Below are 24749 nucleotides of genomic sequence, written 5' to 3' on the forward strand. Positions count from 1 at the left end.
AACAGTGCAATAAATAGCTCTGTTGACAGATGCTATAGAACAAAATATTAAAGTGGAGTAATCTGGAGTCAGAAATAATTATTAATCACAGTGGATATAAGTCCCTAAATTGAGTTCATTGACTGAAAGTAATATGAGTGACCGGAGACCCATTTTTTGAAAAAACTTTTTTCCTAAAAATTCCTTCCTCTAGAGTTTATAAAAAAAAAAAAAAAAAAAAAAAAGGTAGCTGATTAAAATATGATGCCACAGTCAAACTGGTACAAAGGGACTAAAACATCCTACAAAAAAAAAAAAAAAAAAAAAAAAAAAAAAAAAAGAAGTGTTAGCAAGTTTATGCGAACTTTGCACAGGAGAAACATCAGAGAAAGCAAAGGAAGACAGGAAGCCAGCTAGGTGGCTTCTTCCAGAAGCACCAGAGAGCCCTGCTCTAACAAAAAACAAGGTAGGGTGGGAGAGAGTATAATAAAGATCTGAAAAGAGAAGAATGACAGCAAAAGTCATTATCAGCACCCCACATAATTCTGATAATTCTTTCAGCTGATGATTCTTTTAGTATTCTTTTGAGTATGATTTATGGAAAATACCTAGCACTAGCTTTGTCATGTAGCCTCTCTCCTACTTGTCTAGTCTCCCTATCTTCACATCACAGCTGTTTCAGTATTTTTGAGAACTTATCATGTTATGAACTACTAAAGCCCAGTCCAGATTGGTTTAATTTTAATGTATTTAGTATTTTCTGTTTGCACTTCCAAATTATCATTCCAAATAATAAAAATTCAAATTACTGTTGAACCAAGAAACAGTAATAACTAGATTTTAAAACATAAGAGAAATCAAAAAGCATTAATTAAGACTTCATAAATTTATAAACACTTGTCTGCAAATAACAGAAACTCATCTCAAGGAGCTGTCAAGATATAATAAAAAAAAGCTTTTGGAAATGGTTATTTTATTAAATGTAGAATTTTAAAGCCTCTTTTCCTCCCATCTGGTTGTTTTCATGGCATTTTGTATTAAGGAAGCAGTGCTTTTAACAGCTTACAGTTGAGAAGCGACGAGCCTTTGACTCGTCCGTGTTTTGCAATCTGTCTCTTTCCAGAGTGCTAATCTGGCATGGTGATGCAAGCACAAACTGCATGCCAAACTCTGTGCTGATATATGCCTCCAGCGCAATCCTATTTGACTTCAGTTGGAAATGCATGAAGTATAAATCTATGAAGGATTTCACCCCCTGTTCTAAACCAAATGATTTTTAGTCTGATCTGCATGTGGTGTCAGGCAGTTTAGCTCCATTTATTATCTCAGCAGAGTTATGCTGAATTACGACAGCCAAGAAGCTGGCCCCATATGTACAACCAGCACTATAGCAATGAAAATATTTCACAGGAAGTTCTGCCAGAGAAATACACCACTCTCCAGATTATAAACGTATGCTATACTGGAAACAATTGATTCTGCTCTCCCGCTCGATGCCTTTGTTCCATGAAATACCAGGGAAAGCTACTGTGAGCGTGAAGAAAGACGCCTGCCAAACTTCTTCACATCTGCTCATATTGCACTAATTGCAGCCATTGAAATTCTCCTGCTCCATTTGTTTAGCAGCGGTGCAGGAGAGTGGCACTCCACACAGTACCATATGCACAATGAAAGAAGGAAAACAATTGTGAAGTGATGAGCTAAGACAACATACAGATTGGGAAAAGAGGCATGGACATCTTGTCAAAAAAGCTCCATGGATCAATGATGAGGACATGCAGTACTGGGCTCTATGCAAATCTTTAGCACTATTAGCAGGGTCCAAACCAAAGTAGGTGAAAGTGCTGAAACTCCAGAAAAGACAGAGAGAATTAGTATCTGAGATTAAAGAGTTTGTTAGCTACAACCCCAGGTGAAAATATCCTGAGAAAATTTGAATTTAAGCTCTTACTATATTGACATGTTTTAATACATTAAAAGATTCAAGGTCATCGTCGCCTAAATGAGGCAAAAGATTACTTTGAGAGTAATCAAAGAGTGAAATATATAGATGTACCTAAAGACAAAAAAAAAAAGTTCTTGTTTATATTTTGCATTGTGTATTTGTGAAAAGCTACTGTCATGACTCCAGAAATCATTGTTAGTACCTAAAAAACTGTGTATGTATATATATATATTTTAATTAAAGACAAATATTTCATAAAAGCACACTGAAAAATAAATCTGGAGTCAACAAAGAGGCTTTTATGAAATGGCTTTCAAAATGTTAAAAGCAAAGACAGTATTTAATTTCAAATTTAGAATAGGAGTTGTGATTAATGCTTCTAAGAACAAGCGGCTATTGATCATTAGGCTGTAATCAATGTCATCAGGGTTTATTTATAAATTATCAATAGCAAAATATGGCCTAAATATGGAGTGTTACTTTATTCATTTGCAGAAAATAAAACATTTTCTAGCCAGCTATACTTAAAAACTAAAACTAATGAAAAAAAAAATGCAAAAAATATGTAACTGAAGATTTGAATTCAGACCTCATCTTTGATGAATTGAACTTGGCATGAAGGTTGTCCAAGATTTCATATTTCTCAGAAGAAGCAGATCTAGACAAACTGGTCATTTCACTTCCCAGTTGAAATCTTTGCTCAAATTCTGCAGAGCTGTTGTCCCATGAATCATCATCTGTGGTAAAATCTGGATTGTGAATAGCCATGCACAGCAACCTGTCACGCATTTTCAGTAAATAAAAAAATAAATAAAACAAAACAGTGGTTTATTTCAACAGATAGTATATGTAACTGACCTTACATATTCTTAGCTTCATTATGATGTATTTCAACGGAAAAACAAAAACATAGATTTACATGTATTCAGTACAGAGCTCCCCTTGGTGATACAGCTGGATAGACAGCAGATCAAAGATAAAGACCTCATGATGCTTCAGGTGTACCTGAGAGAATCAGCATTTTGAAGTACCAGGCATACATGTTTCAGGATTTAGTGTGTAAAATCCTCATCAGAACTGGGCACATAGCTCTGCTGTATCTTGCAGTGCACCTGATGTAACATCACATGAAGCAAATGAGAGCAGCTGCCTGTCCTAAGGACTTTCTAATCACCCTGACCTCAGACCTTACATCATTCCCTGTCCCATTTACAGTCCCTTCTTTCCACTCAAGTTCCTCCAAAGTAATTCTCTGCTTGCAACCCCTGACATTCACTTTATTTCCCATCAGGTTTGCTGTCAGGATATAAGAAAGAACCATGCACAATTAAATAGAAGAGAACTTAGAAAAGAGAAAAAAAAAAAAAAAAAAAGTATTTTGAGTAAAATGAAAGTAACCAACCCATTGTCCTCTGAGGAGACCTTCAGCAGTGGTGTCTTCTCTGTAAAGCAAGTGTTTCTTGACCTTGAGCTGAATAATTTGGAAAAATTGAAGTGATACCTTTGGAGAGAGGGAAAAAAGAACAGTTAATTTGCATTGCAACAATTCACTGCAATTCTACAGAATATTTTGGTACAAGAGCATCTAATTAGTTTAATTTAGGAATGGAGTTTGCCTAACTTATGGTTTTCACAAAGCTTGAACTAGTCATAGTAGTTACTCCCTTACAGTCATGGTGACCAAACGAGAAATTTACCTCATCTTAAAAGTGGTGTCTAAAATAGTCAATGAAATTCCCTCCAAATGCCAGATGAGCAATATACAAATAATCAACACTTGGATGCTTACATTTCACAGAGCTTAAATTTACAGTGGAACAATTGCACTGTAAAAAAAAAAAAAAAAAAAAAAAAAAAAAAAAAAAATCTTAAGGAAAATAATTACATATATTCATGTAAGTTGATGTAAGTATACCATAGAAAACAAAATAAAAGGATAATATTTGTTCCACATGTGTCCTTTGGGTCATACATGTAGATAACAGAAATCTAGTAAACTCTACAGCAACCATGCCTCCCTTTGCACAGGGAAGAAAGTTTTATCTGAAGTACATCATCCCTGCAGCACAACCACTTCCAAACAGTTTCTGTCAAGTCTTGGTACTGGTGCTGCAGATAATTAACCAAGATCGAGCTATGTCTTGCCATATTGCAGCTTAGCATTTTTACTTTTTTTTTTGCTAAAATTTAAATCCTGAAGTTTAAGGGACAGCTGAAGAGAATCAAACACAATAAAGGGGGTCTGACTTTGGAGCAAGCATCTGGGAGAGATGAAATAATTGAACCATTTAGAGCAGCCTGCGCTGGATGGCCCTGCTGGGGCAGGCCTTGGTCCTGATGGCCTCCAGAGAGCCCTGCCAACCTCAGCCACTCTGTAACTCTGAAAATTCAGACTTAGTAAAATTAAAACCTCTGGTTAATGCTTCAGCTTTCTTGTTGAGTAGTTTTACCAATTCAGGAGCCATGCTAGTTGTGTAGAAAATGGATATGGTTATTTTAGCCTTGAGTGGGCAAAGTACTTCTTCAAACTCTGCTTTAAGCACCATATTTGCAGTCTCAATAAGAGAGAACAAAGTGTTAGAGAGACTGAATTATCCAGTACATCAGGTCAAACGCTGGACAGATTAGAATTCAGGTGCTACATTGCACTGACACATCATCTGTGAAGAGATGATTGCATACTTTGAAACTATCAAAGTACTTCCTTTTTTAAATAGGAGAACATCATTCACACAAAATGTTTAAGTGGAGAAACTCTGATATTTTACAGCAAGTGCTATTTTAATCTTATCATAGCCTTAGATGTAAAAGATTACCTAGAGCTTTCACAGAATGGAATCCATAAGGAGAGTAAAAACATTATTAGGACTTTAAGCGTGTACTCAAAAGCAATACTGATATGCTTCTGGCTGATCCTGGCATTCCTTTACATTTGGAATTTGCATCCCAAGGTGACACATTTAATAAAAATTCTGATGGTAGGCCTTGAACTCGCACATTCAGAAATTTAACTGATGCAAAGACTGATTAGCTGTTTCCGATGTTAAAAAAAAAAAAAAATGATGCCATTTGTTTCACACATGCACACACACACACACAAAAGAAAGAAAAAGATTCCAAAAAGTATTGTATGGTATGCTATTCTGCTCTAACCTTACATTGTACATACCACTAACCTTTCCACACTTACTTTACTTCTTTTCCTCGTAGGACAGGTGCAAAATCTAAGATCAGTAAACAGAAAACTTTCTACAAAAACATCCATTTTCTTCCATTTAATTGTTAGTGTATTACCTAAACTGCTTTGTGTTATCTTTCTGTGTGTATATATATATATAGAAATCTATAGAGATAGATAAACAATCCCCATCCTCAAGCACCAGTGAGGGCTGATGAGAGCGTGCTGCCACCACAAACCCACCATGTCCTGCCGCAGTGCCCAGGTCTGCATGGTGAGCAGGGCAGGGACTCGTAACACACCACTCCTCACATGCATGAAAAGGGAAGCGGAGAGTGGAACAGCTGATCATGCTGCCTCTATGTAAAGACTCTTGCATGGTAATCACATGTGAATTCAGAAAAACTAGTTCTGAAACTGCTTTTAACCCAGAAGCTTCCCAATACTGAGCTGAAGTACTGATAGCAGAACAGCTGGAGCAGCACAGAAACACTGGCCAGTTAAAAATTGGCACTTTGTGTAGACATCCTCAGGTAAGCATACGTTCAGCTTCATCACAGACATGTCAGAGTTGATATGTTCTGCTCTTTATCCCAGAGTGCACAGTAAGTCCACATCACTACCATGAATGAGTGACCACTGTGGAAACAGTGCTGCAAGGCAAAGCAACTTCAGCTACGGCGACCAGGCAGAGGCCCAAGATTTGGTGGAAGATTATTTAAATGACCAAACATGAAGTGAAGAATCCAGAAGGCTAGTTAAAGACATTACCCTCTCTTTATTCTGTGCATCTGTTATCCCCGCTGACTGGTATATGTCTTGCAATACTTAAATGGGACTACAGAGCTTCACAGATTGCCAAGAAGGGCCAATATAGTAAAATTGGGAAGGTTCTTCAGATAAAATGAAAGCCATTAGTACATGACAACATCAATTTGTAAAGAGTAAAAACACATGGACAAAAATAAGCAGCGGGAAACAGCCAGGCTTGACAAAACAAAAATAATTAGAGAAAAAGCAGGAGAGCTTCAACTCCCCCATGATGTGATTACCCTAATTAGAGTGTGAGAGTAATATAAACAATAAAGCTAATTAGGGCATAAAAAATCTTGAAGGCTGAAAGCTCTAGAAAGAAATGTTGGGGGAAAAAATCATGAAAGAATAGCACAGATTATAAAAATGAACATCATCCCAATGTAGAAAGCCTAACGCAAGCACCTTTGCACCTCTCACACTTCTGCAGAGACACTACAGCAGGATTTGATCATCAGCTTCAGATTTTCTGCAAACAAAATGTGGGAAGGCCTAAAGAGTCCTTGCTATTACGAAAGCAAGTCTGCAGTGCTCAAAAATGCTAGCAGCATCATTCTCAATGCTCTTTGGCCCTGCAAGTGGCTGACAATTATGACACTGTGTAAATAAAAGAAAGTAATCAGTGTGACGTATTTCAAAACCTGAGATCAGCTCATACTTTGAATGTTACCTTCACGATCGAAACAGATGGGAACTTTGATCATACCTATGCACTAGAATGGAGCGCAGTCTCTCTCTGGAGACTCCCACTCATGTGGGAGTCTCCAGCCATTCCCTCCGATGACCTGACAACTCTTCAGGTGTTATTCAGAGTCAGTGGCAGAAGAGTCTACAACAATTCATCAACATTACCAAGGAGCTAATCACTAGGTCAGCTGGTTAGCACATTATGAATAGATTTGCTCTTAAGATCTGAAGATGGGTCTGAATTTATACTATGTGCAGGTGAGGAGCTGGTAAGCAGGATAACACTTGTGCCCATTGTTTTTCTCTCATGATTCAGAGTCAAAAGTCATTAGCATGTTATACATCATGAGAAGAGGCATGAAAAAATTGCATTTACATATGTGTGAATTTATATGTACATACACATAGACCTTTGCACAAAAGATAAACATTCCCATTTCACTTTCCTTCCAAAGAGATGAGAAAAGTACTTGTGCAGAAACACTTTCATTCTTCTGAGACACCGTAACTTAAAATGGCAAAGCATCCAACCAACCAAAATCTTAGTAGAAAGTATTTGATGAGGATTCCTTCAAAGACTCATAAAGTAACATTCATGTGGAAAGATCCATATAGAACTGACATTATAAAAAGAAGAGTATGACCTGCCTCCTGTGTAACTACAGCTGTGGTCACATTCATTTTCACATTTGCTACAGCTGGGCTTTTTTTTTTTTTTAATTAAAAGAAATCTTTCAAATAGAAGATTGTGTTCTTAACCACTTGGCTACTGCTGTGACAGCCTTATATACAGATTTTGGCTCTCTCCACAGGAGTATAGGTTTGTTCTGAGGAAGTGTGCATTTTCTGAGCTCGTTACTTGCAGTCAAAGTCATACTTTCCTATTGCTAATCTTTCAAGCAATTACAATTTCTGTCTCCATAGTAACCCAGAAGATGAACCAGAGCTGTAGGAGGTCTATCCCTGCCACAGATGATAGAGCAGGTCCTGCCAAGCCATGGTGTCCACAGATGAAGCTCCAGCTGTCTGACAGCAGACGGAGAAGGATCCCACCAACACATTAAAAAATACAAGGGTCTGTATACAAGCCAAAGGTATCTATTGCAGAAGCCCCCACAATCTGTGGATGTGCCACTGCTCCCAAGCAGTGGTAAGTTGTACTTCACTACAGCTGTAAGCGGAGATGTGACCTTCAATATCCTACACTCATTTGGGCAGTGTAAGGAGAAGTAGGCTCCCCCTGACCTCCTGGACATGCAGAAGAGCACAAGGAGAGCTGCAGAGGAAAAGAAGAAATGTGGGAGTCTCCAGCCATTCCCTCCGATGACCTGACAACTCTTCAGGTGTTATTCAGAGTCAGTGGCAGAAGAGTCTACAACAAGCTACTGTTTTCCATTAACTGCAAATTATTACTTCCAAAGTCTTCAGGGGACTTGGGATGAAGTCCACAGAGAGAACTCCATTCCTGCACCTTGAACATGTGAGCACTGCCTTTTCAGACCTTTCTGATGTGTTTACACATGCCATTTTAAATGATTTTGTTAGGAACAATTTTTCAGCAATGAACAACCTTTCAATCCCAAATACACTGAAGTAGAGGATACCAAAAGGTACCTACAGGAACCTGAAGAAGAAAAAGACCACACTCATCCTAGTTAGCTGGCAAACATTTAAAATATTCACTAGGTTTGGTTAGAGCCTATTATTTAGCCTCATATTGAAAAGATCAATCACAACACACAATACATTAAGTTTACACTCCCTATAATAAAAAAGCATACATTTTAAACATCAGCAAATATAATGCTTCATATGTTAAGTCATGCACGCAAATATCAGTAAAAGAGCTATTTCTATGACAACAGAAAGCAATGATTCTCACTTATGGAGAAAGGATTGGGTCAGAAGAGGTGAATATGGAAGCATACATATTGTGCAAGAACATCAGCAGTTTTGAACATAACTTATTGAGAATTTCACTACATAAAACATTAAAGCAGAATCTCTTCAGAAAAAAAAAAAAAAAAAAGAAAAAAAAAAAAAAAAGAAAAAAAAAAGTAGCATACTTTCCTGAATTAATAGTCGCTAAAACATTGTGTGAGCTTTCCTCATAAACAAAAGACTAAAATTACTATAGAGACAAGAGATTATATCAAAGTTAATAAAAACTTAAGGAAAGTTTCCTAGAGAAGACTTGAGTAAGAACATGAGAGATAATTAATCATGCAGGAGTCTAGAAACAACTATAAGATTTTAATTTATCATTTCTACATTGTTGTAGGCTAAAGCCTAGTTTCAGAAGCACTCTCTTCCTTGATTAGAGAATATTTATCCTTACATTAAGTCATGTGTACTGAACTAATTACTCTTATCATAGCTGTAAACAAGCACATTGTAGAAATAAATTGAAAAACATTTTTTTATGAAAACAAAACAAAAATAAATCAAACAAACAAACAAAAGAAAAATACAAAAAGACAAGCCTATACCAGTATTTGATCACATTTAACACACATTCTTCCACCAGATTTTGTATTTGTCAGTATCTAATCAAATCCACTTTTGGACAGTAGTTGTGTGGTACTAACTGTGCTGACCAAAATCCAAGTATTCAGCTTTTAAACACTGACTGTGGACTAAGCAGCAGTATGCATACATCCATCAACCTCATGATATGTAAGTGCCTACACAGAGACACAACCCTCCATCATGATTTGTCCTTAGTGGTAGCACGTCATGGAGGAACTGTTATGACTACCCACACCAAATGAAATATGGTCAACTGATATACTAATTGTCAAGGGAAGGATCGAAGACTCCACAGCTCACATCTCTAAACAGGCTCCAGACATTTCCCCATGACTGCTTTATGTAGCTTCAACTAAATCAGCCAATAACCTCTCAACCCTTTAAAAGCATGCACTATTAAAATGTCAGGGAAATTTAGCAATGAAAGCATTACTTAATCCAGGCTCATTTTCTCTTTGACTTTCCTAATTTTTTATTAGACAGGACTGTACAGGATTCCCCAGAGGACTGTGGTACTGGCACTACCTGACAGCAAGGCACTGCCAGAGGCAAAGCCAACTGGCAGGTCTCATGTTGAGAAGCACCTGCTGTGTGCCAAGTCCCCAGGCAAATAAAGAGCATGCTTAAGACAGATGTAGTGAAATGTGTGCTGAGCTTGTCCCAGACAAAAATGGTTCCTTATATAGGACTTAAGTAATGTGTTGAATTCATTCAGTTCTGCTGGATCTTGGGAGGTGGATATGTCCCACAAGATGTGGCAGTGGTGTCTTCTCCTCTATTTTTTCAATATTCTGCTACTTGAAGAATTAAGACAAATTTAAAGTTCAGAAATAGCTTGGAAAATATAACACTTCTGGTGTTTTTGTTTGTTTGTTTGTTTGTTTGAAATCCAATCAGTCTTTGTGGGGTTATTGCACTCCCCTGAAAAATACAATTTTCGGATACCTCCAGGACTTGACTGCTCCTTTTCCTCAAGAGCCTTTGCCTGCTTCTGCCAGGGGAAATCTCCATCAAGAAGACTTCAGGATATGGTTAACAACATACATCGACCAGGACTCCACTGCACTGGGTGAAGCTAAAAGAAAATACTTAATCCTTAAACTGCCCCAATCCTTAAAATGCCCTGAAGCTCATCTGGTTCTACGTGAGAGGACTACGCTCTTCTCCGTGCATTTTCTGCTCCCATGTCATGATGCCACATGGGCTGACTGCCCCATCAGGAGGAAGCCAGGAACAGAGGGTGGCTATGGGGCTGGCAGTGCTGTGCCCTCCACAGCCAAGGCCCATCCCACAGCAAGCAGTGGAGGAATAAGGATGAGACTAGGACAGGAACCAGGGCCAGCCCAGAGCCTTGTGACCACCTAGCAGGAATACAGTGATGGGGCAGACACAAAAAGACCACCCTTTGAAAGACTAACAGGTTGTATTGAGAAAGCATAGCTGCTGTTTCTTCCTCTCCATTCTCTGCTTCAGCAAAGACAATTGGAAAGCTACCAGGGGCAGCATACAAAAACTGTGGATAGTCTGAAGGAGAAAATACATTTCAGGAGCAGGTGCTGCCAAAACAGTTTAGCTGTTGGTGACTGCCAGCTAGCTACAAATCTGAAATAGGCAGCAGTAGCCAGGGTTGGTAGTGGTCCAAGTTCCAAAACCCAGTCTCTCTGTGGATTACATAGATAACCTGTTAAGAGGTATTATTCTCCAATACTGCAGAATATGCTGGAAAATGAATCTGCTACAAGGAGGCAATTTATCAGCAATTCTTTAAGCATGGCTGCATTCATAATACTTTAGTATATTCTGCAAGCCTGGCTTTTAAATGCCAGCTTTTCTCTTTGGCATTCGTTATGGGATTTTAGCTTAACCAACTCTGATGCTAACTGAATTTATGGCAAATAAAACAGGTGGAGAGGAGGGGCATAATTTTTCACAGTTTGTGAGACAATTCCAAGAATCTCAAAAGTTAAAAAAGTAGTCACAACTTTATGTTTTAACTTTCTATCTAACCAGGGTCTCTTAAAGATGCAATTAGAAGCACTGGGATGACAAAAACATGAGCAGAAAGACAGGTCTGAAAAGGAACTGGATGATGTGCCCAGAGAAGTTGTGGATGCCCAGAGAAGCCAGTGGATGCTCCATCCCTGGAGGTGTTCAAGGCCAGGCTGGATGGGGCCTTGGCCAACCTGATCTAGTGGGTGGCATCCCTGCCAATGGCAGGGGTGTTGGAACTGGGCAATCCTTAAGGTACCTTCCAACCCAAGTCATTCTACGATTCCACAATGTGACCATAAAGTTATTCTCCAAGCACTACATTGGTGAAATGTTGTACTCTCAAAGGTTTGGGACATGTATGTTGAAGAATGAAGATTCACTATCGGACTGGATCAATTTAAGGACAATAAAAGAAAATTAAGTACTGTTAGAAGACCATTGACCATATCCAAAATTAGGGAACACTTTCCTACAGAATGATGAGAAAGGATTTTTTTGATATAATTTTCATTAATCCAAGTGATGTACCGACAAACTGTCACATGTAATTATGCTTTTGGCCTTGCATACTCAAAATTTGGTTTTGTATGCTATTCACCCCAGCTTTGGAGATTGAAAAGAGTAATTAGTAAGCTATACTTAGAGATGAAATCATAAAGAAGCCATTTTTCTTCTTTTTTAAATTGTTGCTCTGTTATGTTTTATTTCAGGAATTAGGAGATAACACTATTCATACCTGCAACTTTTAAAGAAAAAAAAAATTAACTTTGTAATGAAAAACAAAGTATTCTCATTGCTTAGAGTTTAAAAAGGAAAAGAAAAGGAAAAAGGTAGAGGAAGGGGAAGGGGAATAAAAAGAAGATGAAAAGAAGGAAGGAAGGAAGGAAAAGGCCTGGCAGATGACAGATATAGGAAAAAAAAAAATCATTAACAACATGAAAAAAGTATGATTGGTTTCTGTGCCTGGAGAGATGTTGGAGAGAGGAGGCAAAGGCAAACAACAGACCACCCCATAGATTATAAAATTCAAGATCTCATCAAATTAAACATTATTTTAAAAAACACATGCTGGATCCCAACTAATGTAACCTTGCTGGGACTTGTATTTTGTCCTTTGTCCACTATAAAATGAAACAAGGCAAGTTCAAGAGCTCAGACACATATCTGGTAAATGATTAGGTCCTCCTAAGACATTACGCTGTAACTCATTTGGCCTTTATCTAGACCTTGATCTCAGTGGATTTGACCCAGCAAAAAAATGTTAAAATTCTCTCCAAATCTAGGACACAATACTCAGAGTAGGCAGAAACATGAGGAAATTTTTAAGATTAAAAAATCATTTGTAGGAGCGATATAGCTATTATATATTGAAATAGCACTATTAAGTTGATAAAATAATGTTGTTTTTTTTTTCACTAGAATGGAAGTTCTTCCATTATATTTAATCTTTTCATTATTTTGGTTACAATGGAGGTATTAAAATTTCTTTTTCAGCTTTTGGCTGAGCATAAGACACTGAAATTATTCATATAACTTTTGCCATCTAAAGGTCTGGTCTAGGATAGTTACAGTCACTGGCAAGGGGCAGAACTCCTGAAATCATTTTCCTCCACCCATCCCTCATATTGACTATACAATCAACCTGACAAATTTACTTCCCTCAGTAAGTTTGCAGACGACTCCAGATCAACACTCGTTAGGCACGAGTGTTGATCTGCTCCAGTGTAAAAGCGCTCTGCAGGGGACTCTGGATAGGCTGGACTGAAGGGCTGAAACCAGCTGGATGAGGTTCCACAAGGTTAAGGGCTGGGTCCTGCACTTGGGGCACAACAACTCCATGCAGCACTACAGGCTGGGGGAAGAGTGGCTGGAAAGCTGCCTTGTGGAAAGGGACCTGGGGGTATTGGTTAATAGGTGGTAGAATGTGAGCCACCCGTGTGCTCAGGTGGCCAAAAAGGCCAACATCAATCCTGGTTTGTATCAGAAATAGCATGGCCAGCAGGACTAGGGAAGTGACTACCCCCCTCTACTTGGCTCTGGTGAGGCCATACTTCAAGAACTGTGTTCAGTTTTGGGCCCCTCGCTACAAGAAGGACAACAAGGTGCTGGAGCATGACCAAAGAAGGGCAACAAAGCTGGTGAAGTCTTATGAGGAGCAGCTGAGGGAGCTGGGGTTGTTTAGCCTGGAGAAAAGGAGGCTCAGGAAGACCTTATTGTACTTTACAATTGCCTTGAAGGAGGTTGTAGAGAGGTGTGGATCAGGCTTTTCTCCCAAACACCAAGTGATAAGATGAGAAATGGCCTCCAGTTGCACCAGGGAGGTTTATGTTGGACATTAGGGAAAATTTCTTCGCTGAAAGGGTTGTGTAGCATTGGAATAGGCTGCCCAGGGAAGTGGTTGAGTCACCATCCCTGGAGGTCTTCAAGAAATGTGTAGATGTAGAGCTTAGTAGCATGGTTTAATGGTGGACTTGTAAGTATTAGGTTAAAGGCTGGACTAGATGATCTTAGAGGTCTTTTCCAACATGAATGATTCTATGATTCTATGAACTTTGAGTGAGTTTACTCATTAAAAAAAATATATAAGCCTCACACAAACAATGTTTATATTAGCCTCCAGATTTTCATGCTTCTTTTTCATGTATTTTTTTAAAACACTGAAAATCCCAGAGGAACAAATTAAAGAAACGAGGCAGAATATAAAGGTAGCTGATAATAATACACTATTTACTGTCAACATTTGCAGAATATTGATTGAAACGATACAAGAATAAATGCAGTTTATTTCTCACAAAGATTACGCTTTTCCCTGTAGCAGCCCTTCACTAAGAGCATTGTAACATGTAAACACATACAGTTTCTGAGCCTCAGGAAACTCGTTCCACAGTGTTGGGTTCTGTTTTGCCACCAGATATCTTTTTTCTGCCCTTAAAGGCTGATATCTGTAGGGACCTCAAGGCTACAGTGTCAGAAAGGAGCTATCTAATTTATGTTAACAAGAAGCTTTAAAACATAGGTTTTTGATTCAGTGGAATGGAATATGACTTTGAAACATAAGATCTGAGTCTGCAAACACAGTAAATATAGGTTTTCACAAATAAAAATAATAATAATAAACTATTATAAATTATGCATTCCAAGAAATTCTGAGAATTTCCTTGTCTCATTCTGACTAGCATGAAAATTATATCTGCAAGTCTCACCCCAAAGGGTGAGACTTATGAGAAAAAGTAAAGAATAATGATGCCATTTCAGCTTCCTTTCCTCCTGATTTAAGCTGTTATCATTCTCCAGCTAACAACATCATCCCGTGCACTGAAAAAGTCAACAAAACAAAATCAGGTCTTTCAGGGTTCAGAAGGAAATTCCTTTTCCTACTTGTCAGGTGGCTTTGTTCCAGCAACACGGTTTAACTGTACATCATACTTCTTCATAGCAACGATGCAGTACTTCCCTCCCTATCACACAGATGCCAGATTCTCTCTTCTCAGACACTGCATTCCTTCTGGACCTCTACAGAGTGACACTTTGATTACTCCATAATCTCACAGAGGTGATTTCTTTCCATCTTGCTCCTGACCTAGCATATTCTTGATGAGAAATGTCACGACATTTGCTATGCATGTTCTAAAAATCAGTGGCCTCCCAAAGCTAAACAAGACCTGGATATTGATCACCATAAAAAGATAGGATTCTGCTCAGTAGGCATATGGATAATAAGTCTGCATCCACATAAAAATTTCTGACTATCCAGACAGGAGGTTACATAAATAAAACCTCATTCTGTGCTCCCAAACAAAAAGAAAAGAGAAAAGGGAGAGAGTCAATGCTGCTGGCTACAAAAAGATAATTCTCCAGCAAGACAGTATCTGCAGAAAAGGGGAAACCCCATGCTGACAGAGCAGCCCATTGCCCTCAGCTTCTTTCTGTCTTCTTCCTCTCATTAAGGCAGAAGGCTCCAAGTTGCTACACAAAGAGAGATGAAAAACCAGCAGGTCCTTACAAATGAATACCACTAAAGAAGCAAGACAAATATGACTGTTTCCAAAAGCAGAAGAATTGAGACAAAGAATCTCTCTTATTGGTCCCGTCCTGGCAGAAGTGCCATGGAGCACGGCTAATTCAGACAGTTAAAGATAGAAGAAAGTTTATAAGTGTTTTGTTTCTTGAAGAAGGTTACTGCTTGAATAATCTATTAATTTTCAATCAAAAACACCCGTTAGCATTTTTAAAAGCATGAACTAACAGGCTTTTCATCAGAAAAATAAAAAAATATTAAAAATTAAAAATTAAAAATAATAATAATAATTAAAAAAAAGCAAAGCCTGTCCTTTGCTATGCACTGGACCAGTTACACAGCTGTTTGGTTATCAAATCAAACATATCAAAAAGGTTTAGTGCTCTTAAATTAACAGCATCTCCAAATAAGAGAAGTCTGACAGGCACATCAGATGCCTGAAAGCTGGATAAAGTGTAATGCCAACAAAACACAGCTTCTCACATGTATCTTTTGAATAAAACAACTGAAGAAACTGTTGCAAAGATAAACAGCCACTGCACTAACAAATGTCTTTTTAATATAGTCTGCACAAGCAGTTTGCAGAAAAGAAATTATCAATAGGGCATGGTATAGCATGAAATCTGAAGGGCACTCTGACAATACGAAAACACAAAGGAAAAAGAAAGGTAAGCAGATACACTAGGCAGAGGAGCAATGAAGTGGGGGGAAAAAGAGAGAAAACAAGACAAAAGAGAGACAATAAAATGACTGCTACCATAGAATCATAGAATCATAGAATATCCTGAGTTGGAAGGGACCCATAAGGATCATCAAGTCCAACTCCTGGCACCCCACAGGTCTACACAAAATTTTAGACCATGTGACTAACTGCACAGTCCAATAGCTTCTTAGTCATTGCTCTTAAAAGTTGTAATGTATAGGTAGCTCTTTTACACCTCCATAATCAGTATGTAACAATGGTTGTTCCTCTACACAAACAGAACAACTTTAAAGCCCAGATAATGGCATTGCACTTGACTCATGTCACTTAAAAGTAGATTGCAATTTATAGAATTATAGAACTTGGGTTGGAAGGGACCTTAAAGATTGCCCAGTTCCAGCCCCCTGCCATGGGCAGGGACACCTCCCACCAGACCGCATTGCTCAAAGCCCCATCCAACATGGCCTTGAACATTTCCTGGGATGGGGCAGCCACAGCTTCTCTGAGAAACGTGTTCCAGTGACCCACTGCCCTATGAGTGAAGAATTTCCTCTTAATATCTCATCTAAATCTCCCCTCTTTTAGTTTAAAACCACTATTCCTGGTCCTATTATTATCTTCCCAAGTGAAAAGTCACCTTGCATCCTTTTTGTAAGACCCCATTGAATACTAAAAAGCTGCAACGAGGTCTCCCGGGAGCCTTCTCTTCTCCAGGCTGAACATCCCCAGCTCTCTCAGCCTTTCTTCATCGGAGAAGTGCTCCAGCCCTCTGATCATCTTTGTTGCCCTCCCTTGGACCTGCTCTAACAGATCAACATCCTTTTTGTGCTGGGGGCCCCAGACCTGGATGCAGCACTCCAAGTGGGGCCACACAAGAGCAGAGCAGAGGGGACACAATCACCTCCCTCGCCCTGCTGGACACTCCCCTGTTGATGCAGCCCAGGATGCAGTTGGCCTTCTGGGCTGCAAGCACTGCTGGCTCATGTGAAGCTTTTCATCCACCAATTTCAAATAAATGTTTTAAAAAACAAACCAAAAATGAAATGCATGAGAAGCAGAAGTATGTTTTATACTACTTTAAGGTTATGTAATCTGAAAATTAATCAGAATAGTGAAAGAACTAAAGCTACAGGAATTATCTCCCCTGGAAGCATTAGGTAGAATTGTGGGCTAGATAGGAGAAATATCATTACTCATGGTGGAGATAAAAAAGTAAAATTTAACTTAAGCCAAAAATGTATAGACATTAAATTTTCAAAATGCTATAAATTTAGAAAGGAAGGATAGATTCCATCAACATTCCTTCTTCATTGCTATAAGTATGGTTAAAATCTCAACCCTGTAGTGTTACAGCAGTTTATATATTAACTTAACTTTGGTGAATAACACTGAAACCTCAACAGGACAGGTTATGATGTCACTAAGATCATCCTTCTTGACAACAAAGACCAAATGTGATGTAGACCATGATACTATGAAGATCTTGTCCATGAAGAAATGCATAGACAGCAGGGGCAGGAACCTGATAACTAATTCTGCATACAAGTAAATAAATACCTTTACATATAAGGAAGCTGGTGTCAATACTTTATTTGGATGACCTCAAGGCATTATTTGTATGACCTAAATCTCCCTAGATTTATACAGTGCTTGACAAGTACGAAGACCAGAATTTTCTTTTCTCTGTCTCGCCTGTTTGAGCCTCTAAAACATTTGTTGGATTGACACAAGAAAATTCAGTCCTACTCTAAATTGTATATAAATTGGTACATTTGTTAACTGCTTGTGATGTGGAACTCGTGTTCTGCCTCACAAACATCATATTTCCAGCTGAAGAAAAGCATGACAGGTCCAGTGACATTAATGGAGCTCTTTCAACTGCTGTTGACAGACCTACAGGTTCAAAGCTGCGACTAGTACTATATCCAAACACACAAATACTTATGACAATCTATCTTTCTTTTCTGCCAATGACAGTCTGTCTTCTGCAAAAATAGGCTAGTTGAAATATTTCTGGCCCTATAATCCTCTTCAGTACTGTTATACAACTATGAACAGATTTGCAATGGGTGTATGTTGTTATTTAATTTGTGGTCAAAAACAATAGCTTTCCACAAGCTGACGTTTAATTTTTTTACTCTGAAACATCCCTATTACTTACAGCTCTGGCCTAGCTCATATCTGGGGACAGTCCATTGTGCCACAACACATTGAGAGTTTGGTCGTCTTGACCTGCACAAACAAGCAGTGGGAGCTACTCTGTACAGTAGACAAAGAAGTGTACTGTGCAGCCACTCTGTACAGCTCGGCAAAGAAGCCATGTGCTACCAATAGATGTTATAAAACTGTGTATTTATGTAATATTATGACATATCCCTGCTGTTTAGGTTACACAATTAAAGATGCATCAGACAAAAACAGAGTGTATTCTCTGTTACCCTCCCTTCTGGGTTTACAGTTCCTTTTATCAGACTAAATTCAGGTTCATGCTTTTCACTCTAAGAGGTTTACATGCTGTACCAGCTGTCAATACACTCCTAAAGAGGATTGCAGCTCACATGTCATTGACATGGCTGAGGAGGTAGAGTTGCTCGTATCACTACTAGAAAGATTGGAGACAAAAGAATATTTCAAGCTGCTTTTACTTTTTTATTTTATAAGAAGAGAAAATCAATTGCATAAGACCACAAGAGTGGGTAGAAAAGTCACTGAGAAATATTTACCTACCTCATTAAAGGAAGCACTGCATTAGGTAAGGATTAGACTAACAATAATTTTATCAATAATATAGCGCTTCCTTCTCAAACAGCAAATGCAGCAAATGTTTTGCCACACATACCAGTTCAATATAACTGCCAGCATGGCTGTCTGAGACAAATGCTTTCATACTCCATCATTGCCAGAGCTTCACTTCAGGCAGGGGAGCCCTTATAAAAACTCTCCTGGATGACACCAGGAAGTGACTGGCAGATGGACTGTGTTTACTGTCCCTACTAACTGGCAGAGAAAAAGGGAATTGCTCAGAAAGTGTGAGCAAAACCCTCAGCCCTTCACAGCTGCTTCTGAATGATGCTAATTCACAGGCAGTACTGAGTCAGTATCTTCTGCTGCATTTATGAAAACTGTGAGTTTCTGTAAGTGCCAATCTATCTATTTTCTATTTCACCCTGCCTGAAAGAAATATAAAATGTGCAAAGGAAAAAAAAAATGATCAAGTACATTAATTCTGAACCTACCCACTTTTGGCAGGACCTGGCTCCAGCTCACTATTCTGTCCCTGACTTAGCTCTGACCTGCTGTGGACAGAGCTCTGTGTGGTCTCTGACTTCTGCTGGTCCATTAGCACAATTATTCCAGGTTGCCCATGAAGTCCCATTAGTACCTATCAAGCAGAGAATTGCTTGCTTGGTCACTGTAAGCATTTCGGTGACTCATTTATCAGCTTTTGCTGTATTTCAGAGTAAATCACTTGAGCTCCTTATGAATAACAGTTTTGGGGAGAAAAAAAAAAAAATGATTTGCCAGACTACAGACTCTGATCCTTTTTTTTTTTTTTTTTAATTCACTGGCTAACTCTTGCCATCTCCACTTATCTATTTTTCCATCAAGTACATTCAATTTAACATGAACTTCAGCTCTTAAATGTATGACTGCCACCATTCTGGAAACTTTTGCTGTAGCTGAGGAATGATTTCCAGTGCTTCTAATGCAAAAGGACAAACCAATCTGATGCTAATTAATTCTAATGGAGAGACATTTAAAGTGTTGGGCAGACTGAAACACATCTCTACCACCAAGCAGAACTGTGCCCTAAAACAGTAAACTATGGGTGTAAAAAAAAAAAAAAAAAAAAAAAATTAAAAAAAAAAAAAAAAAAGAGAGAAAGAAAGAAAGAAAGGAACCAAATGTATATTTTTGTAGGACTGTTTAGTGTGGGTGGAGTTGTTTGTTGTTTGTTTGTTTGTTTTTTGAGGGATCATGGACTTCCATGTTATTTTGCTAACACTTCTAATCTTTTGTTGGAAGATGGAGTTGTAAATACTCACTAGTGCAAGGTATTCAGAGGAAACAAGGAGTGCCATTAGGTCTGCTGGCTCGTTTCAAGGTTTGGGACTGACAGTTTAACTGCAGCTTTGGGAATGTTAGGATGTTTTATCTTAACTGGGGACTGGTCACATTAAAGCCTGGCTTACAACCATGGCATTTACTTCCTTTTATCTGTCTCATTCCACAGTTCACCACATCCTGGTCTCACTCTACTTCACACCATTTTGGCTTCGCCCAGTGTCTTTCTGTAGCCACATACAAGGGCTTGCATTCATCCTCCTCAATATTGCTACTGCCTGCATTTTCATGATATCTCTCCTGCCAGATACTTCTCCATCCACCTGTGTCCCAGAGCCCCCTCTGTGCTCAGCAGCAATTCTCCAGGAGCCAGTCCCGGGCAGAGGCTGTGGCAATATTTTTTTGGCAAACACTCAGTATGAACTAAGATATCCCAGCTCTCACCTAGCTACCCTAACTACTGGGAGCAAAAGTATCCTGCAAACCCTTCATCTCTCCCTTGAGACCCTTTTATCTTCAACAAAATAATCACTGGAAGAAGGAACAAAAGAGATAAAACAATGCTGATTATCAGATTTACTTAGAAACTAGAATACCTACCTTACAGTTCCTCCTTCAATGGATGTTTCATGATTTAGAGAGATAAAAGCATACAGAACAAGGCATACAGAACAGTTTTTCAAAGAAAAGGCTTCACTGTGGTATACTGAGTGACTGAGTTATTTGCTTCATCTTACACTGATAGCTCCTCACATCAGCTATTTAAGCCCCATGCATGCCCTCCTGCTCAGCTGTGATTGCCTCTATGCAACACATTTCTTCTCAAAGTCTGGCTGTCTTGTTGGCTTAACCCTTCAACCTTATAATGTAAAAAGAAAAAAAGAAAATGAAAAAGGGGAAAAAAAATGCATAGCTGACATTAAAAGCCTTCCCTCCTCTTGAAAAAGAGGTTTACATGAGGAAACAGCTGTCAGACCCCAAAGAGGACTGAAGCTTGTAGGCTACTGGCATCTTTCCACAATCGGTCTAAGAGGTCTAACTAAGAAGAACCCAACACCCAACATAACCATGTTATTAACCATTAGAAAGAGAGCAGCTGCTTGCAAAAATTGTTGTTTTTTTTTTTTTGCAATGTCACAGGAAGTCAGTTGTAATATTTGATCTCTGTAGGTTGGTACACTGTACATTTTTCACTTAGTGCTGAATTCAGTTTTTAGCTTGACAGTGGAAAAAGTGTGAAGCAGTTAATTAGTGCCTCCTAATTCCTTCAACAAAGCACTGAGAAACAAAAATTAATATTGGTGGATTTTTGCTTACAAAAATGTCCTGTCAGAATCAAAAAGCAGTTGAGTGTCTACAGGGGACTGCTAGGGTTTTAGTCTGCTGATGACAGAACAGAAATAGTAACACATGACTAATTTGAAACATTGTAAATAATTATAACAAATAAGCACTGAGATGAAAAATAGTACACAGAAACAGAAGAACTAAAGAACTCTGAACACAGGAAAATTCATCATGAGTGATGTTTCTGTCTGTGTATTTCATTAACAGAAAAGAAAAAAAAAAAAGTTAAAATCAGTCTTATGTGTGACATGCATATTTTGTTCAAGTGAAACCCAACATTGCCCTTAAGTTATGTCATACAACCACGTTTCTGCCATCCTTCTGCTACCACTCTCAGAAGCTCTTTTCCAGGAACTGGGGAACATCTAGTTAGAAGGGGGCAGCAGAACTTTCCAATAATCTATTTTCCTATTTTGCATAACATTGTCTTTCTGTTATACTTCCTATCTTTCAAGCTAAAAGTTTGCTGGAAGTGCTGACTGCTTCTTTCGAGGTACAGCTTCCGTTTTTGAGGGGGATTTTGTGATGCAGTTGGGGCAGCAACAGAGAACTGTAATCGGAACTGACAGAGTCTCTGCAGTCCTGTGCACCCACACAGTGTGCTCACAGCAAGCTGTGTTGTGGCCACATGCCTCCATATTAGCAATGAACACTTGAGAGCATATTCAGCATCAAATGAACCACATTAGATCAATTAGCGAAGACGTGACTTTAAAATTTCTTCAATATTACTTGTTCACTGCAGTGTCACATCATTTCAGGATCCTCACAGGAAATTCAAAACTCAGAAACATTCACTACTGATAAGAAATGAAAAGAAAGACAAAAGTGTCACCAGTCAAGCAGTGAGCAATATCACTAGAAGCTACACGAGAATGATGTATGTGTCAGTTTGCTGTGAAGTCACTTATCTGTCCTGGACTACTTCTCTAATGTTTGCATGATTGACATGAAAAATCAGAATGGTTCCTACATAAACATGCAATTATAATGTGAAAACAACTGCTTTCCCTGTGTGGCTGTTGAATAGAAGAAGATCCCACTTTATTCTAATAGCCAACGATCAAAATTAGTCTTAGGACACATAAAGAATGTTTTGAATGTTTTTGAGCTATTTTTTCCTCAGTCATTTTCCCCTGTCTGAAGAAGCTTTTAAATTGTCACATAAATTTTACTTATTTAGACAGTAACCATGTCTTCTTTTGACATCAAATTCTAACTCGCATAAATGTCCTTTAAATTAGCAATATGTCATCATAATTATAAATCAAAACTAAGATTTATAATCCCTCACTCCTAAAGGCATAATTTCACTTTCTTACAATACAGTACAATAGCTTATCCTCTCCCAGCTTCTCCAACTAACAGGAAATGCAATTGCAATCTTTCTGTTGTATTGGTGCAAACCAAGAATTCAATAGAGATTTTTAACTCACTGACCTTCTCACTGCAAACCAATCATTTCCCTACTGATCCTGGGACCACAGATTCAGGGTAAAGGAAGAGATGAATTTGGTTGATTGTTTTTACCTTTCCTTACAGAAATGAGCATTACGTAAGTGAAACTGAAAGACAGGAGAAATACTGAGAGAAATAGTTTTGCCTGATGAAACACAAATTCAAGCATATTCAAAAAAAAAAAAAAAAAAAAAAAAAGTGTTATTTTTTATCATGGGGATCTATCTTCTTAATGAGGCATTAAAGTTAAAGAAGATATTTCCAAGGACTATCTTATTAAATAACCAACAAATTCCAGGGCCAAATTCATCTAAATGTAACTAAAGTGGAGTTATTCTAGGGCTTGGTTTCATCACCTTCTTTTCACTGTCTAATTTCTCATGAAAAGTTCACAAATATACTCAGTGCACAACTGCCATCATTTTTTAATTTTATTTTAAGAAGATAACAATATTATCTGACCACCTAAAAGAGGTACAGCCAGAAATTACATCAAAAAAAAAAAAAGAGGGGACCAAAAGGACAACATGAAATGAATGCAACAGGGTCTGGTTACTTTATTACCCACTCTTCCACCACTTTTGTATTCCAAAGAAGAACTTTCTTTTTTCAGTAACATAGTTTTTAATAGCATCAGAAAGTAATTGGTTAAAAGGGATTACTATTCATCTTATTTCTATAGAAAAATTTATTTCTATGGTGGCCTTTGAAGCTCACTAACTCCTAGGCTGAAAACAGTTGACATCACCCCCTTCCAGTGGATCAAAAAGGAGGATTTCAGATTTGGTTGACACAAAGATATGTTTGGCTTCTCCTGTGGAAGCAGCACTGCTGCTGATGACACCAAGAAGACTGAAGAGCCTTTCTCTGTGGACATAGCTTGTACATGCATAGACAAGATGGAAGAAAATAGCCTGTGCTTTTGGAAATGTCAGGGCTAACCTAAAAAGCATGGCCAGAGAGCAGTGTCAAACCTTCCTGCAAGGTAAGGGACTTGGGAAGGTGTCATGGCACGGTGTCTATGAGCTGAAAGGCATTTTCATGTACCAAGATGATAATAAGATATTAATGAAAAAGAGCCTGATCAACCCATTACGCAAAGGCTGAGGAGAATGAATGAAGTTCAAAATCAAAATCCAAACTTCAATAGTGTTTTGCACTATGTTAAAAGCTGTATTTCTAGTAGACCACTATATACCACACAGTGCAGTTCAGTGTAAATAAACACCTCAGACAGATGCAGTCCCACTGAACACCACTAGACCTCATTTGCTGTGCAGTTCAGAGGAACATGCCTGTGTTTCCTATAGTGAGGAGTACTGGAGGAAGTCTGACTCTTATTTCAGTGTGAAGGATGTTCTGTGCATGGTCCAGGACCACTGTGGATGGTCCAGTCTTCATACAGAGCCCAGAGAACCTAATGCAATGTAACAAAAGCTGGAGGGTATTGTTCTTCAATATGTGATGGAAATTAGAAAGCATTTTGACAGGTAGGCAGCTCAAGACAACACACACACTAACCATAAAATACCTAGAGGATTATGCTGCAGTCAAATGAAAATGTTCAGTCCAAAATAGGGTGGATATCTACTTCCCTAAAAAAAAGGACCTCAGTTAATTCAAGAACACCTTCTTAAAGGTAATTTTTGCAACTGAGATAAATCCTCTGTTCTGTTAAATGTTTTTTTTAGAAAGTCTTGTCTCAGTTCACATTTGAACAATTCAGAAAGCCTTGGAATCTTATCCCTGAAAGATAATTCAGCAATTTAAGTTAAGTAGATGCATTAAAACAAACCATAAAGACATGCCAGTTTAGTGAACCTTTATATGGAGAAAAAAAAAAAAAAAAAAAAGATTTACTCTCCTCTCTCCTCCTTTTTTAATGGTTAGTACTCTTCTTTGCAAGCAAAAGAACAATTGACATTAAAAGTTAATACTTATTCTACTGAAACTCGTCAAAAAACTTGTGAACCTGCAAAAGTTTATCCATGGTTTTATCTGCATTCTGTTGAGTAGTCACATTGATTAAAGGGTA

General features: G+C 38.3%; 1 protein-coding gene across 7 annotated transcripts in view; it reads right to left on the reverse strand.

Moving 5' to 3' along the window:
* OCA2 (OCA2 melanosomal transmembrane protein) overlaps positions 1–24749 on the reverse strand; it is a 220655-nt gene that overhangs the window by 153352 nt on the left and 42554 nt on the right. The window contains exons 1-4 of one of the 7 annotated variants that reach the window (XM_084528711.1): positions 12783–12990; positions 3714–3750; positions 3327–3425; positions 2514–2702 (exon numbers count right to left, since the gene is read on the reverse strand). In XM_084528711.1, coding sequence (XP_084384837.1) covers positions 2514–2702; positions 3327–3425; positions 3714–3715 — 290 coding nt within the window. In that variant the 5' untranslated portion in view covers positions 3716–3750; positions 12783–12990. Of the gene's footprint in view, positions 1–2513; positions 2703–3326; positions 3426–3621; positions 3751–10076; positions 10115–12765; positions 13000–24749 lie in introns of those variants that run through there. The other 6 variants (XM_084528712.1, XM_084528713.1, XM_084528714.1 and 3 more) reach the window with 6 other exon arrangements.

This window comes from Aythya ferina, assembly GCF_964211825.1.
Source record: "Aythya ferina genome assembly, chromosome: 1".
Classification (NCBI taxonomy): Eukaryota; Metazoa; Chordata; class Aves; order Anseriformes; family Anatidae; genus Aythya; species Aythya ferina.